The sequence below is a fragment of the Balaenoptera physalus genome (genome assembly GCF_965194825.1).
Source record: "Balaenoptera physalus genome assembly, chromosome: 11".
In the NCBI taxonomy this organism is placed as follows: Eukaryota; Metazoa; Chordata; class Mammalia; order Artiodactyla; family Balaenopteridae; genus Balaenoptera; species Balaenoptera physalus.
The window spans coordinates 103,605,490-103,622,159 of NC_138896.1; the positions used below are offsets into that span (position 1 = coordinate 103,605,490).

Consider the following 16,670-nt stretch of genomic DNA (forward strand, 5'->3'; position numbering starts at 1 on the left):
GCTGCCTCCCTCCGCCCCCCCGCCCGCGGCTCTGATGTCAGAGGAGGAGGAGCCTGCGGCGGAGGGACTAGGGACTGGGAGGTGAGGCTCCGCACCCGGGCTAGGGAAGGGGCGCCGGGAGCGGGGGTGGGCGGGGGAAACCCTTAGTTCAGGTTGGAGCCTCCCTTGGAGTCTTTCCATCCTTCGTCTCCTGGCAGGGTCCCCGTTTCACAGAAGGAACAACTGAGGCACAGAGATGAAGGGTTCAGAATCAGCAATTGGTCAGAAGCAGAGTCGAATTCGAACCCAAGTCTGTCTGATGCCGGAAGCTGGTCATTTTCACCCTGTCTCTTGGAGTTTCTTTCAGACCAGTTCCGTGAGCTCCCTTAAGGTTGGACTCTGTCCCTCCTCCCCTCCCCCTCCCCCTCCCCCCACCTCCGTCCCTGGGAAGGGCTTAGGAGACTGATGGGGGTGGAGGGGTGGGGCCGTAGGGAAAGGACAAAGCAAGAGTAGGAGGCAGTGAAGAGAACTGAGGCAACCGCAGGGTGGGGGCCGCATTTGACAGGCGGGAAAACTAAAGCCCGAAGTCCCCCTCTGAGGCAGAGCTGATGCTCTACTTCCCTACACCTGCCGGGCAGAACAGGTATGGTGCCCAGAGAGCCTGGGGCGGGGAGGGACGGTGGCGGAGGGAGAGTTAAATCAGGATCCTAGAGGAAGTCGGCCAAACAGGGCCACGTGACTAGGCAGGCGCCAGTGGCCGATGGCTCGGGGCCAGGTTGGGGAGGGAAAGCCCGAAAGTGCTCCGGGGAGGTAGGCAGGGGGCCAAGGGACCTGACTGACGTCCTCTTGCACAAGGCCTTCTTTGGGAAGGTGGCCCGGGGGGGCGGGGCAGCAACTCCCAGGAAGTAGGGGTGGGACTGAAGTTTGAACCCAGATCTGTCTGACTCCAAATCTTTCAATTCTCTATCACTGTTTAATTAGCAGGGAGAGAAAAGGTGTGATGAATTCGACTGAAGCCAGCCAGAGGAGGCTCGTTGCCGAGGTCCCCAACTCCACCTCCATCATCACCCAGTGCTGCCCCCAACTCTTGAATTCCTGCATTTTCCAGGAAGGTGGGGAAGGGACAATGCTTACCCCCAACTCAATTTCAACTGGCTTTTCCCTTTCTTATCCTCAGGACTGTGTCTGAGGGTGGTCAGTTATTATGCCCATTTTACAGTGAGAAAGGAAGATGGCTGAGGTTCCTAGAAAGGCTTTTTTTTTTTTTAATAAATTTATTTTATTTAATTTCTTTATTTTTGGCTGAGGTGGGTCTTCGTTGCTGTGCACGGGCTTTCTATAGTTACGGCAAGAGTAGGCACGCGGGCTTCAGTAGTTGTGGCACGTGGGCTCAGCAGTTGTGGCTCGTGGGCTCCAGAGCGCAGGCTCAGTAGTTGTGGCGCACGGGCTTAGTTGCTCCGTGGCATGTGGGATCTTCACGGCCCAGGGCTCGAACCCATGCCCCCTGCATTGGCAGGCGGATTCTTAACCACTGCACCACCAGGGAAGTCCCCCTAGAAAGGCTTTTGAGACTAACTTAACTGAGTCACACTCTGCCTTTCTGAGTCTCAGTTTCTTCATTGGGAATATGGGAATATCGATGACTGACTCAGAATTCTCCTGAGAATTCTATGAGACTGATGTATGTGAAATGCCTTGAATACCACTGGGATTAAAAATTTGACAGCTAAAATGTACTTTTAGTGTAAACTGAGGCTCAGAGAAGGGACCTAGTTTGCCTGGGGGATAGGGGGCTAAGGGGCAATTTCCCTCCCCTAAATCTCCTTGCCATTGGTTAGATTCTTTCACTTGTCAAGTAATAGAATCCCAATCTAAGCCAGCTTCACCAAAGAGGAGCCTATGGCTCACAATAGCTGAGGCAAGATTGAAAGAGGAACACCATGGATCAGGGTGTGAGACCGGAACTGGAGACACAGTACTTGGAGGATTTGCTTTCTCTCATCTCTCCTTGTCTTGATTTTTCTTTACACTTCGGCTTCCTTTCCTCTACAGAGTGATCTCCTCTACCTGGCAGGAAGCATGGTGTGAGGCAGCCCCAACTTTCCAACTGAACCCAGCAAAAGAGGAGCTACACCCAGTTTCATGTATCAGTCTCAGGGAAGGACTCCGATGGGCTCTGCTGGAGTGACATGCCTATGCCTTTACCCCCAGAACTGTTGCCAGAGGAATAAGGTGCTGTACAGGGTAAGTGTATTGTCATGGGCAGCCACACCAAAGTCACAGGGAATGAAGATGGCTATCTTGCCCAAAGGAAATAGTAGTGCTGGGCAGGCACAACTAACAAATCCATCCCAGCCCTGCTCCCATCAGTCAGAAAAAAAAGTGTTAATATGTTTTGGTACATATTCTTCCAGACTTTTTTTGATGTGTATACATATACACACTTCCTCCTACAGCCCCCACTTCCAGTGAGCATATTTCAAGGTACTGAAAAAGGCAAGGAAAGTCAAATATATGAAAAAAAAAAGTAAAGGAAATAATCCTCTTCTCTCTTTTGTTATTAAAAAATGACAAAACAATTCAGACATCTCCATCAATTCTTTTATTATTCTTTCTTTCTTTCTTTATTTGGCTGCCCCAGGTCTTAGTTGAGGCATGTGGGATCTTTAGTTGCAGCGTGCAGGATCTTTAGTTGCAGCATGCGAACTCTTAGTTACAGCATGTGGGATCTAGTTCCCTGACAGGGATCAAACCTGGGCCCCCTGCATTGGGAGCTCGAAGTCTTAGCCACTGGACCACCAGGGAAGTCCCTCCATCAATTCTTGAATCCAACAGAAAATTAGCCATTAGATGAGTGAATGATCTTTTAAGATTAGAGAAAAATGGAAGAAATCACAAGGAAAAGATGGACAGGTTTCTTTACAAATATAAAAACATTCCTTTTTTAATTGAAGTATAGTTAATTTACAATGTTATGTTAATTTCGGCTGTACAGCAAAGTGATTCGCCTATACATATATATATATATGTATGTATATGTATATATACACATTCTTTTTTTATATTCTTTTCCATTACGGTTTATCATAGGATACTAAATATAATTCTCTGTGCTATACAGTAGGACCTTGAGTTTATCCATTCCATATATAATAGCTTACATCTGCTAACCCCAGCCTCCACCCCGTCCCTCCCCCAACCCCCTCCCTGTTGGCAACCGCAAATCTGTCCTGTATGTCTGTGAGTCTGTTTCTGCTTCGTAGATAGGTTCATTTCGTGTCATATTTTATCTTATTTATTTATTTATTTTTTGGCCATGCTGCACGGCTTGCAGGATCTTAGTTCCCCGACCAGGGATCAAACCTGAGCCACAGCAGTGAAAGTGCCAAGTCCTAACCACTGGACCACCAGGGAGTTCCTTGTGTCATATTTTAGATTCCACACGTAAGTGATACCATATGGTTATTTGTCTTTCTCTGGCTGACTTGGTTCACTTAGTATGATAATCTCTAGTTGCACCCATGTTGCTGCAAATGGCATTATTTCGTTCTTTTTTATGGCTGAGTAGTATTCCATTGTATATAGGTGCCACATTTTCTTTATCCAGTCATCTGTAGAAGGACATTTAGGTCGTTTCCATGTCTTGGCTATTGTGAATAGTGCTTCAGTGAACATAGGGGTGCCTGTATCTTTTTGGATTAGAGTTTTGTCTGGATATATGCTCAGGAGTGGGATTGCTGGATTATATGGTAGCTCTATTTTTAGTTTTCTGAGGAACCTCCATTCTGTTCTCCATAGTGGCTGCACCAACTTACATTCCCACCAACAGTGCAGGAGTGTTCCCTTTCCTCCACACCCTCTCCAGCATTTGTTATTTGTAGCGTTTTAATGATGGCCATTCTGACCAGTGTGAGGTGGTGCCTCATTGTAGTTTTGATTTGTATTACTCTAATAATGATGTTGAGCATATTTTCATGTGCCTATTGGCCATTTGTATTTCTTCTTTGGAGAAATGTCTATTTAGGTCTTCACATTTTTCGATTCGGTTGTTTGTTTTTTAGTTTTTGAGTTGTATTAGCTGTTCGTATATTTTGGAAATTAAGCCCTTGTCTGTTGCATCACAAACATAAAAACATTCTTAACTTCTGTTTTTGGAAACAAACCAAAAAAAAAAAAAAAAAAACCCTACTTTATTCCAAAATCATAACTAACAGTAAAAGGCAAACTTCAGACTGGGGAAATGTTTTACACACAATGGGTTAATATTTCCATTATGTAAAGAACATAAAATTGATAACAGACTAAGAACCCAATAAATGGTCAAAGGAGACAGATGAAACACAATGAACATGGAACATTCTCTACCTCACAAGTAGTTAAGGAAGTACAAACTAAAAGAAGCCATTTATACCCTCTCAAATATAAAGTTTAAAAAAACTGGTAACCCCAAAAGCTGGTGTTAGTGTGAGCAATGGATACTTCTACATTTCTGGTGGGAAAATGACTTGCTAAAAATCTTTCTTTTGGAAAGCAATTTGGCAGTATGCATCAAAGGCTTAAATAATATCCAGGCCTGGGACTTCCCTGGTGGTGCAGTGGTTAAGAATCCGCCTGCCCACTGAGTGATTGAGTGATTCTTTTTCTATTTCTTCCTGGTCATATTTAAGTCTAGCTCTAAGCATTTAGTTTTAATTTTTATTATCATTGGTTAGTCTAATAAAGGATATAAGAATTCTTCTGAAAAAAAAAAAAAAAGAATCCGCCTGCCAATGTAGGGAACACGGGTTTGAGCCCTGGTCCAGGAAGATCCCACATGCCTCGGAGCAACTAAGCCCATGCACCACAGCTACTGAGCCTGTGCTCTAGAGACTGCGAGCCACAACTGCTGAGCCTGCACGCCACAACTACTGAAGCCTGCACACCTAGAGCCTGTGCTCCACAACAAGAGAAGCTACCACAGTGAGAAGCCCGCACACCACAACAAAGAGTAGCCCCCACTCGCCGCAACTAGAGAAAGCCTGCACGTAGCAATGAAGACCCAACGCAGTCAAAAATAAATAAATAAATAAATATATTTAAAAAAAGAAATAATGCCCAGGCCTTTTGAACCAGGAATTTCTCTTCTGGGAATCAATTTCAGGGAAATAATCCTAAATTAGGACAAAGATATACACGCCAAGATGTTTGAAGAAATATTTTTATAACAGGAAAATTTACAAGAAATCACCAAGAAGGGAATGATTAAAAAACATAAAGTACATCTACCAGATGTAATATTTCACAGCTCGTAAATTGATGGTAATGCAACCTACTTAAAAACAGGGAAAAAATGCTTATAATGTTAAGCAGGTATGCAGTTTGATAACTTCAATGTAAAATGCAAACTACAAATTATTCATAACAGAGTGGAGAGAAACACCACAAATGTTAATGTTTAAAGAATTATCTGATTTGGGTTTTTTTAAAAATTATTAATTAATTATTTATTTTTGGCTGCATTGGGTCTTCGTTGAAAAAGTGGGCTTTCTCTAGTTGCGGCGAGCAGGGGCTACTCTTTATTGTGGTGCGTGCGCTCCTCATTGTGGTGGCTTCTCTTGTTGCAGAGCACGGGCTCTAGGCGCGCGGGCTTCAGTAGTAGTGGCTCACGGGTTCTAGAGCACAGTCTCAATAGTTGTGGCGCATGGGCTTAGTTGCTCCACAGCATGTGGGATCTTTCCAGACCAGGGCTCGAATCCATGTCCCCTGCATTGGCAGGCGGATTCTTAACCACTGCGCAACCAGGGAAGTCCCTCTGATTCAGTTTTGTTTCTTTCACTTCTCTCTACATGTCTGTAGTCTCCAAACATTTTTTTGTTGAGTAATATTAATTTTACAATCAAAAAGTCACTTTTAAAAAATTATGCCAAAAGATGGTGGGTGTGGTCCAGTTTGGTGTTCAGTTATTTAAATTGTATTTTAACAACAATAACAACAAAGAAATAGAATGGATTTAAATGTCGAATTCATCACACCTTTTCTCTCCCTGCTAATGAAACAGTGATAGCGCATTGAAAGATTTGGAGTCAGACAGATCTGAGTTCAAACTTCACCCCCACCCCTTACCAGCTGTGGGAACTTGGGCAAATCATTTAACAGCTCTGAGTCTCAGTTTCCTCATCTAGAGCAGGACATAATCACACCAATAATCATACCTTCTTTGTAGGGTTATTTTGAGAATGAGACAACTTAGAAAATGCCTTTCACCCAGTAGGCTAGTTCCCTTGTCACTTGGGTTCCTAGCACATACTTGGTACATATTGAGTGGGTGCTCAGTAAGAAGTGAGACAGAGAAGAGTTTTTTTCTCCTTTTCTAGACATTAGCTGTCCTAGGACAGCACTTTCAATATTATTTCTCCTTCCGTTCTTGAAGCCCCACAAGTTCTAGTCAAGCTTGAAATCAAGCTCAAAATTTGGGGTTTCCCCTCTGCTTCCATGGTACCTACCCCTACTTCCTCACCCTATCAGCGGCAGCCTATCTTAAGAGGCTCAGAGGTCCCTCTGATATTTACCAGATCTCACTAATTTCTCTTGGCTAACACAGGCATATTCTGGGGCAATGATTCTTTTTTTTTGGAATTTTTGTAATTTATTTAGTTTATTTTTTTAAACAGCAGGTTCTTATTAGTCATCCATTTTATACATATTAGTGTATACACATCAATCCCAATCTCCCAATTCATCCCACCATCACCACCCCCGCCGCTTTCCCCCCTTGGTGTCCATACGTTTGTTCTCTACATCTGTGTCTCTGTTTCTGCCCTGCAAACCGGTTCATCTGTACCATTTTCCTAGGCTCCACATATATGCGTTAATATACGATATTTGTTTTTCTCTTTCTGACTTACTTCACTCTGTATGACAGTCTCTAGATCCATCCACGTCTCTACAAATGACCAATTTCGTTCCTTTTAATGGCTGAGTAATATTCCATTGTATATATGTACCACATCTTCTTTATCTGTTTGTCTGTCGATGGGCATTTAGGTTGCTTCCATGACCTGGCTATTGTAAATAGTGCTGCAATGAACATTGGGGTGCATGTGTCTTTTTGAATTATGGTTTTCTCTGGGTATATGCCCAGTAGTGGGATTGCTGGATCATATGGTAATTCTATTTTTAGTTTCTTAAGCAACCTCCATACTGTTCTCCATAGTGGCTGTATCAATTTACATTCCCACCAACAGTGCAAGAGGGTTCCCTTTTCTCCACACCCTCTCCAGCATTTGTTGTTTGTAGATTTTCTGATAATGCCCATTCTAACTGGTGTGAGGTGATACCTCATTGTAGTTTTGATTTGCATTTCTCTAATAATTAGTGATGCTGAGCAGCTTTTCTTGTGCTTCTTGGCCATCTGTATGTCTTCTTTGGAGAAATGTCTATTTAGGTCTTCTGCCCAATTTTTTTAAATTAATTAATTTATTTATTTATGGCTGTGTTGGGTCTTTGTTTCTGTGCGAGGGCTTCCTCTAGTTGCGGCAAGTGGGGGCCACTCTTCATCGCGGTGCGCGGACCTCTCATTATTGCGGCCTCTCTTGTTGCAGAGCACAGGCTCCAGACGCGCAGGCTCAGTAGTTGTAGCTCACGGGCCTAGTTGCTCCACAGCATGTGGGATCTTCCCAGACCAGGGCTCAAACCCATGTCCCCTGCATTGGCAGGCAGATTCTCAACCACTGCGCCACCAGCGAAGCCCCTTCTGCCCATTTTTTGATTGGGTTTTTTTTTCTTAATATTGAGCTGCATGAGCTGTTTATATATTTTGGAGATTAATCCTTTGTCCGTTGATTCGTTTGCAAATATTTTCTCCCGTTCTGAGGGTTGTCTTTTCATCTTGTTTGTAGTTTCCTTTGCTTTGAAAAAGCTTTTAAGTTTCATTAGGTCCCATTTGTTTATTTTTGTTTTTATTTCCATTACTCTAGGAGGTGGATCAAAAAAGATCTTGCTGTGATTTATGTCAAAGAGTGTTCTTCCTATGTTTTCCTCTAAGAGTTTTAGAGTGTCCAGTCTTAACATTTAGGTCTCTAATCCATTTTGAGTTTATTTTTTGTGTATGGTGTTAGGGAGTATTCTAATTTCATTCTTTTACATGTAGCTGTCCAGTTTTCTCAGCACCACTTATTGAAGAGACTGTCTTTTCTCCATTGTATATCCTTGCCTCCTTTGTCATAGATTAGTTGACCATATGTGCATGGGTTTATCTCTGAGCTTTCTATCCTGTTCCATTGATCTATGTTTCTGTTTTTGTGCCAGTGCCATATTGTCTTGATTACTGTAGCTTTGTAGTATAGTCTGAAGTCAGGGAGTCTGATTCCTCCAGCTCCGTTTTTTTCCCTCAAAACTGCTTTGGCTCTTCGGGGTCTTTTCTGTCTCCATACAAATTTTAAGATTTTTTGTTCTAGTTCTGTAAAAAATGCCATTGGTAATTTGATAGGAATTGCATTGAATCTGTAGATTGTTTTGGTTAGTATAGTTATTTTCACAATATTGATTCTTCCAATCCAAGAACATGGTATATCTCTACATCTGTTTGTATCATCTGTAATTTCTTTCATCAGTGTCTTGTAGTTTTCTGCATACAGGTCTTTTGTCTCCCTAGGTAGGTTTATTCCTAGGTATTTTATTCTTTTTGTTGCAGTGGTAAATGGGAGTGTTTCCTTAATTTCTCATTCACATTTTTCATCATTAGTGTATAGGAATGCAAGCGATATCTGTGCATTAATTTTGTTTTTTTTGTTTGTTTTTTAACATCTTCATTGGAGTATAATTGCTTTACAATGGTGTGTTAGTTTCTGCTTTATAACAAAGTGAATCAGCTATACATATACATATATCCCCATATCTTCTCCCTCTTGCATCTCCCTCCCACCCTCCCTATCCCACCCCTCTAGGTGGTCACCAAGCACCGAGCTGATCTCCCTGTGCTATGTGGCTGCTTCCCACTAGCTATCTATTTTACATGTGGTAGTATATATAAGTCCATGCCACTCTCTCACTTCGTCTCAGCTTACCCTTCCCCCTCCCCGTGTCCTCAAGTCCATTGTGCATTAATTTTGTATCCTGAAACTTTACCAAATTCATTGGTTAGCTCTACTAGTTTTCTGGTGGCATCTTTAGGATTCTCTATGTATAGTACCATGACATCTGCACACAGTGACAGTTTTACTTCTTCTTCTCCAATTTGTATTCCTTTTACTTCTTTTTCTTTTCTGATTGCCGTGGCTAGGACTTCCAAAAACTATGCTGAATAATAGTGGCGAGAGTGGACATCCTTGTCTTTTTCCTGATCTTAGAGGAAATGCTTTCAGTTTTTCACCATTGAGAATGATGTTTGCTGTGGGTTTGTTGTATATGGCCTTTATTATGTTGAGGTAAGTTCCCTCTATGGCCACTTTCTGGAGAGTTTTTATCATAAATGGGTGTTGAATTTTGTCAAAAGCTTTTTCTGCATCTATTGAGATGATCATATGGTTTTTCTTCTTCAGTTTGTGAATATGGTGTATCACATTGATTGATTTGCGTATATTGAAGAATCCCTGCATCCCTGGGATAAATCCCACTTTATCATGGTGTATGATCCTTTTAATGTGCTGTTGGATTCTGTTTGCTAGTATTTTGTTGAGGATTTTTGCATCTATATTCTTCAGTGATATTGGTCTGTAATTTTCTTTTTTTGTAGTATCTTTGTCTAGTTTTGGCATCAGGGTGATGGTGGCCTCATAGAATGAGTTTGGGAGTGTTCCTTCCTCTGCAATTTTTTGGAAGAGTTTGAGAAGGATGGGTGTTAGCTCTTCTCTAAATGTTTGATAGAATTCGCCTGTGAAGCCATCTGGTTCTGGACTTTTTTTTTGGAACATTTTTAATCACAGTTTCAATTTCCTTACTTGTGATTGGTCTGTTCATATTTTCTGTTTCTTCCTGGTTCAGTCTTGGAAGGTTATACCTTTCTAAGAATTTGTCCATTTCTTCCAGGATGTCCATTTTATTGGCATAGAGTTGCTTGTAGTAGTCTCTTAGGATGCTTTGTATTTCTGAGGTGTCTGTTGTAACATCTCCTTTTTCATTTCTAATTTTATTGATTTGAGTCCTCTCCCTCTTTTTCTTTTTTTTTTTTTTTTTAATTTTATTTATTTATTTATTTATGGCTGTGTTGGGTCTTCGTTTCTGTGCGAGGGCTTTCTCCAGTTGCGGCAAGTGGGGACCACTCTTCATCACGGTGCGCGGGCCTCTCACCATCGCGGCCTCTCCCATTGCGGAGCACAGGCTCCAGATGCGCAGGCCCAGCAATTGTGGCTCTCGGGCCCAGCTGCACCGCGGCACGTGGGATCCTCCCAGACCAGGGCTCGAACCCGTGTCCCCTGCATTGGCAGGCAGACTCTCAACCACTGCGCCACCAGGGAAGCCCCTCTCCCTCGTTTTCTTGATGAGTCTGGCTAATGGTTTATCAATTTTATCTTCTCAAAGAACCAGCTTTTAGTTTTATTGATCTTTCTATTGTTTTCTTTGTTTCTATTTCATTAATTTCTGCTTTGATCTTCATGATTTCTTTCCTTCTACTGACTTTGGGTTTTGTTTGTTCTTCTTTCTCTAGTTCGTTTAGGTGTAAGGTTACATTGTTTATTTGAGATTTTTCTTGTTTCTTGAGGTAGGCTTGTATTGCTATAAACTTCCGTCTTAGAACTGCTTTTGCTGCGACCCATAGGTTTTGGATCGTCGTGTTTTCATTGTCATTTGTCTCTAGGTATTTTTGGATTTCCTCTTTGATTTCTTCAATGATCTCTTGGTTATTTAGTAACGTATTATTTAGCCTCCATGTGTTTGTGTTTGTTACGTTTTTTCCCCTGTAATTGATTTCTAATCTCATAGCGTTGTGGTCAGAAAAGATGCTTGATATGATTTCAATTTTCTTAAATTTACTGAGGCTTGATTTGTGACACAAGATGTGATCTATCCTGGAGAATGTTCCATGTGTACTTGAGAAGAAAGTGTAATCTGCTGTTTTTGGATGGAATGTCCTATAAATATCAATTTAATCTATCTGGTCTGTTGTGTCATTTAAAGCTTGTGTTTCCATATTAATTTTCTGTTTGGATGATCTGTCCATTGGTGTAAGTGAGGTGTTAAAGTCCCCCACTATTATTGTGTTACTGTCGATTTCCTCCTTTAGCGCTGTTAGCAGTTGCCTTATGTATTGAGGTGCTCCCATGTTGGGTGCATATATATTTATAATTGTTATATCTTCCTTTTGGATTGATCCCTTGATCATTATGTAGTGTCCTTCCTTGTCTCTTGTAGCATTCTTTATTTTAAAGTCTATTTTATCTGATATGAGTATTGCTACTCCAGCTTTCTTTTGATTTCCATTTGCATGGATCACCTTTTTCCATCCCCTCACTTTTAGTCTGTACGTGTCCCTAGGTCTGAAGTGCGTCTTCTGTAGACAGCATATATACGGGTCTTGTTTTTGTATCCATTCAGTGAGCCTGTGTCTTTTGGTTGGAGCATTTAATCCATTCTTGTTTAAGGTAATTATCGATATGTATATTCCTATTACCATTTTCTTAATTGTTATGGGTTTGTTTTTGTAGGTCCTTTTCTTCTCTTGTGTTTCCCACTTAGAGAAGTTCCTTTAGCATTTGTTGTAGAGCTGGATTGGTGGTGCTGAATTCTCTTAGCTTTTGCTTGTCTGTAAAGCTTTTGATTTCTCCGTCATATCTGAATGAGATCCTTTCGGGGTAGAGTAATCTTGGTTGTAGGTTCTTCCCTTTCATCACTTTAAATATATCATGACACTCCCTTCTGGCTTGTAGAGTTTCTACTGAGAAATCAGCTGTTAACCTTATGGGAGTTATTTTTCGTTTTTCCCTTGTTGCTTTCAATAATTTTTCTTCTTCTTTAATTTTTGTCAATTTGATTACTATGTGTCTTGGCATGTTTTTCCTTGGGTTTATCCTGCCTGGGACTCTCTGTGCTTCCTGGACTTGGGTGGCTATTTCCTTTCCCATGTTAGGGAAGTTTTCGACTATAATCTCTTCAAATATTTTCTCGGGTCCTTTCTCTCTCTCTCTTCTCCTTCTGGGACCCCTATCATGCGAATGTTGTTGTGTTTAATGTTGTCCCAGAGGTCCCTTAGGCTGTCTTCATTTCTTTTCATTCTTTTTTCTTTATTCTGTTCCATGGCAGTGAATTCCACCATTCTGTCTTCCAGGTCACTTATCCGTTCTTCTGTCTCAGTTATTCTGCTATTGATTCCTTCTAGTGGATTTTTCATTTCAGTTATTGTACTGTTCATCTCTGTTTGTTTGTTCTTTAATTCTTCTCGGTCTTTGTTAAACATTTCTTGCATCTTCTTGATCTTTGCCTCCTTTCTTTTTCCGAGGTCCTGGATCATCTTCACTATGATTATTCTGAATTCTTTTTCTGGAAGGTTGCCTATCTCCACTTCATTTAGTTGTTTTTCTAGGGTTTTATCTTGTTCCTTCATCTGGTACATAGCCCTCTGCCTTTTCATCTTGTCTATCTTTCTGTGAATGTGGTTTTTGTTCCACAGGCTGCAGGATTGTAGTTCTTCTTGCTTCTGCTGTCTGCCCTCTGGTAGATGAGGCTATCTAAGAGGCTTGTGCAAGTTTCCTGATGGGAGGGACTGGTGGTGGGTAGAGCTGGGTGTTGCTCTGGTGGGCAGAGCTCAGTAAAACTTTAATCCACTTGTCTGCTGATGGGTGGGGTGGGTTCCCTCCCTGTTGGTTGTTTGGCCTGAGGCAACCCAACACTGGAGCCTATCCGGCTCTTTGGTGGGGCTAATGGCGGACTCTGGGAGGGCTCACGCCAAGGAGTACTTCTCAGAGCTTCTGCTGCCAGTGTCCTTGTCCCCACGGTGAGCCACAGCCACCCCCCACCTCTGCAGAAGACCCTCCAACACTGGCAGATAGGTCTGGTTCAGTCTCCTATGGGGTCACTGCTTCTTCCCCTGGGCCCCGATGTGCATATTACTTTGTGTGTGCTCTCAAAGAGTGGAGTCTCTGTTTCCCCCCAGTCCTGTCGAAGTCCTGCAATCAAATCCCACTAGCCTTCAAAGTCTGATTCTCTAGGAATTCCTCCTCCCATTGCCGTACCCCCAGGTTTGGAAGCCTGACGTGGGGCTCAGAACCTTCACTCCAGTGGGTGGACTTATGTGGTATAAGTGTTCTCCAGTTTGTGAGTCAACCACCCAGCAGTTATGGGATTTGAGTTTATTGTGATTGCGCCCCTCTTACGCCCCTCTCATTGCAGCTTCTCCTTTGTCTTTGGATGTGGGGTATCTTTTTTGGTGAGTTCTGGTGTCTTGCTGTCGATGATTGTTCAGCAGTTAGTTGTGATTCCGGTTCTCTCGCAAGAGGGAGTGTGCGCACGTCCTTCTACTCCGCCATCTTCCCCCCTGCCCTCCGTCTGGGGCAATGATTGTTGTGCTTTTCTCTGATTCTCAGCCCACAGTACCTACAATTTTGTATGTGAGGGTGCTGGTAGGCCCTAGAGAGGGACGTGTAAAAAGGGCCTCTAGAGTCTAAGACCTGCCTTACAAAACTGGCTCACCACCAACTCTGTGATCTGGCCCTTCCCCTTTCTGTATCCTAGTTTCCTCATCTGTAAAATAAGTGTAATAATATTACCTGCTTTGACGTAGGTTGTTGAGAGGATCAAATTCATGTACAGTGCTGGGCATCACCCTAGCTTTTTCCCTTGCATAACCGTCCTCCCAGAGTTGTTTTAACAATAGGCCCTGAGCTTTCATCAAAGGTTGTGATAAGAAATCGCCATGTGAAATTCCGTCTCCTTTTGCTGCCAAATTTATGGAGAATCTTATCAACATATGACTCCAGTTGAGAAATTTCTCCAGCATGACAAATTATTAGAATTTTTGTCCTGAAAACTGGGAGATGCCCTTTACCCTGATATCAAATGTTCTGAGACTGATTCATCATATTTCCATTTTTCGCCTTAGCTTCCAGGGAGCTTAGAGCTAAATCTAACGCTTAATGACGGCGACTCCATTAAATCAGATGGGCTTAACTTGATATTTGTATTTTATGAAACTCGTGAGACACACCCTCAGCTATAAGTTTTCTCAAATTCTTTTGAAAAAGAAAGAGGAGAAGAAGGGAAGAGACAGAAGCAGGTATAGTTTGAAAAGAGGGCTTGGCATGCCACCTACTCACTGTATCAACTAGAATATAGGTTTGGTTTCTCTAAGAGACTCCCAAAATAATTGTGACTTAAATAAAATAGAAGTGTATAACAATCTGGCCACAGCAGTCTCAGGCTGGTACGATGACTACAAGGTAAGAGGGACCCTAGCTTCTTATCTTATTGCTCAGCTGTTCCTATGGTGTCTTTGACCACATGTTTCAAGATGAGTGGCCACCATGCCTCATCCCAGCCAGGGGAAGAGGGGGACATGGAGGGCACACGCACTGGGACCAAGACCTCATAGTGACACACATCTCTTCCACTCACATCCTGTCAGCCAAAACTCAGTTACGTGATCACACCTCACTGCAAAGGAGGCTGGGATATTTAGTCTTTCAGAGGCACATGTCCAGCTAAAAATCAGGAGTTCTGTTACTATAGAAGAAAGGGAGAACAGATTTGGAAGGACATCTACCAGTTCCTGCCACGTCCGCCATCTCAGATGTATTTATTTTATTTATTTATTTATTTATTTATTTATTTATTTATTTATTTATGGCTGCGTTGGGTCTTCGTAGCTGTGCGGTCTTTCTCTAGCTGCGGCGAGTGGGGGCTACTCTTCATTGCAGTGCGCGGTCTTATTGCAGTGGCTTCACTTCTTGCAGAGCATGCACTCTAGGCACGTGGGCTTCAGCAGTTGTGGCACGCAGGCTCAGTAGTTGTGGCTCACAGGCTCTAGAGCGCAGGCTCAGTAGTTGTGTTGCGTGGGCTTAGTTGCTCCGCAACATGTGGGATCTTCCCAGACCAGGGCTTGAACCCGTGTCCCCTGCATTGGCAGGCGGATTCTTAACCACTGCGCCACCAGGGAAGCCCTATCTCAGATGTATTTCTTTCTTCTTTTTTTTTTTTAAAGACACTTTTTAAAAACTATTTATTTATTTACTTATCGGCTGCATTGGGCCTTGGTTGCTGTGCGTGGGCTTTTCTCTAGTTGCGGAGAGCAGGGGCTACTCTTCGTTGCAGTGCGCAGGCTTCTCATTGCAGTGACTTCTCTTGTTGTGGAGCCTGGACTCTAGGCGCGCGGGCTTCAGTAGTTGTGGCACACGGGCTTAGTTGCTCTGAGGCATGTGGGATCTTCCTGGACCAGGGCTCGAACCCGTGTCCCCTGCATTGGCAGCTGGATTCTTAACCACTGTGCCACCAGGGAAGTCCCTCAGATGTATTTCTTTGCACATGATTGCACTCCCGTCTACCCCAATTTCACCCTCACCCCCTCTATTCAGTACAGCTTCCATGCTGCTATCAGAGTACTTTCCATTTCAGAGTGTTATTATGGCACTGCCCTGGTCACAAACCAACCCTGGCTCCATACTGCTTAGGAAAGTGATGCCCAAACTGTACAATGCATTAGGAATCAGCTGGAGGGCATGCTAAAACAGAGACAGCTGGGCCCCACCTGTAGCCCTACTGACTGGGTAGGTCTGGCCCCTGAGAATTTGCATCTTTATTAAGTTCTCAGGTGATGCTGATGTTGCTGGTTCAGGAAGCACACTTTGAGGACCCTTGACGTCAAGAATAAAACCAGTGCTCCTTAACCTGCCATGCAAAGGCTATTCCAGCCTGGTCTCAACCTACTTTCCACCTCATCTCTCATCCTTCCCTCCCCCTCCACACAGCCAGGGCTCCAGTCACGCTGAAGTTCTCACCTCTCTCTAAGCAGGCAAGCTGTTCGCACCTTTGTGCCTTGCTGTTCCTTTTGTCTGGAGTATCTTCTGATCGGCAGCCTCCTTTCCACATCCTCCCCGAAGGCTTTCCTGACCCTCTAAGCTGTTGTTAAACCATTCTCTGTCCCAGGTCCCTACACATTTTGTACATTCTTCTGTTATTGCTTTTATTGCCTTGTGTGTTGGTTGTCTGCCCAGCTGCCTCCCCATCTCTGAAGCCTTAGTCACCTACATAGCTCTTAGCCACGGTAACAGGGTCACTGAGTAAGGAAACCAAAGAACGAATGAGGAAAAGGAGGCAGGTAGATGGAGTGAATAAATCAATGAGGTGAGTGAAGAGAAGAAATGAGCGAGTTAATACACGAACAAGTGAGTTATGGTCCATTTGTGCTTGGTTCTCTCCTTTGAGTCCTCAGTCACAGATCAGGAAACGAATTTACCCTCTGACCATTTTTCCACAAAGTTCCAGCCATTGCTTCCTTCCTTTTTCTTTTTTTTTTGGTTGTGCCCCATGGCCTGCAGGATCTCAGTTCCCCCACCAGGGATTGAACCAAGGCCACGGCAGTGAAAGCCCAGAATCCTAACCACTAGGCCACCAGGGAACCCCTCCTTCTTTTTTATTCATTCATTCATTCATTCATTTATCTATCTATCTATCTATCTATCTATCTATCTATCTATCTATCTATCGGTGCTCGGGCTTCTCATTGCGGTGGCTTCTCTTGTTGAGGAGCGTGGGCTCTAGGCACGCAGGCTTCAGTGGTTGCGGCA

General features: G+C 43.2%; 1 protein-coding gene across 10 annotated transcripts in view; it reads left to right on the plus strand.

Annotated features, from left to right (window-relative positions):
* OGG1 (8-oxoguanine DNA glycosylase) overlaps positions 1 to 16,670 on the plus strand; it is a gene marked incomplete at its 5' end in the record, with an annotated part of 41,425 nt that overhangs the window by 16,541 nt on the left and 8,214 nt on the right. For 2 of the 10 annotated variants that reach the window (XR_014251422.1, XR_014251423.1), the window contains 2 exons: positions 961 to 1,091; positions 2,032 to 3,423. Coding sequence is in view for 2 of the 10 variants with exons in the window: in XM_082415782.1 (XP_082271908.1) it covers positions 2,032 to 2,067 (36 nt within the window). Of the gene's footprint in view, positions 1 to 171; positions 371 to 960; positions 1,996 to 2,031; positions 3,424 to 16,670 lie in introns of those variants that run through there. The other 8 variants (XM_082415781.1, XM_082415782.1, XR_014251421.1 and 5 more) reach the window with 7 other exon arrangements.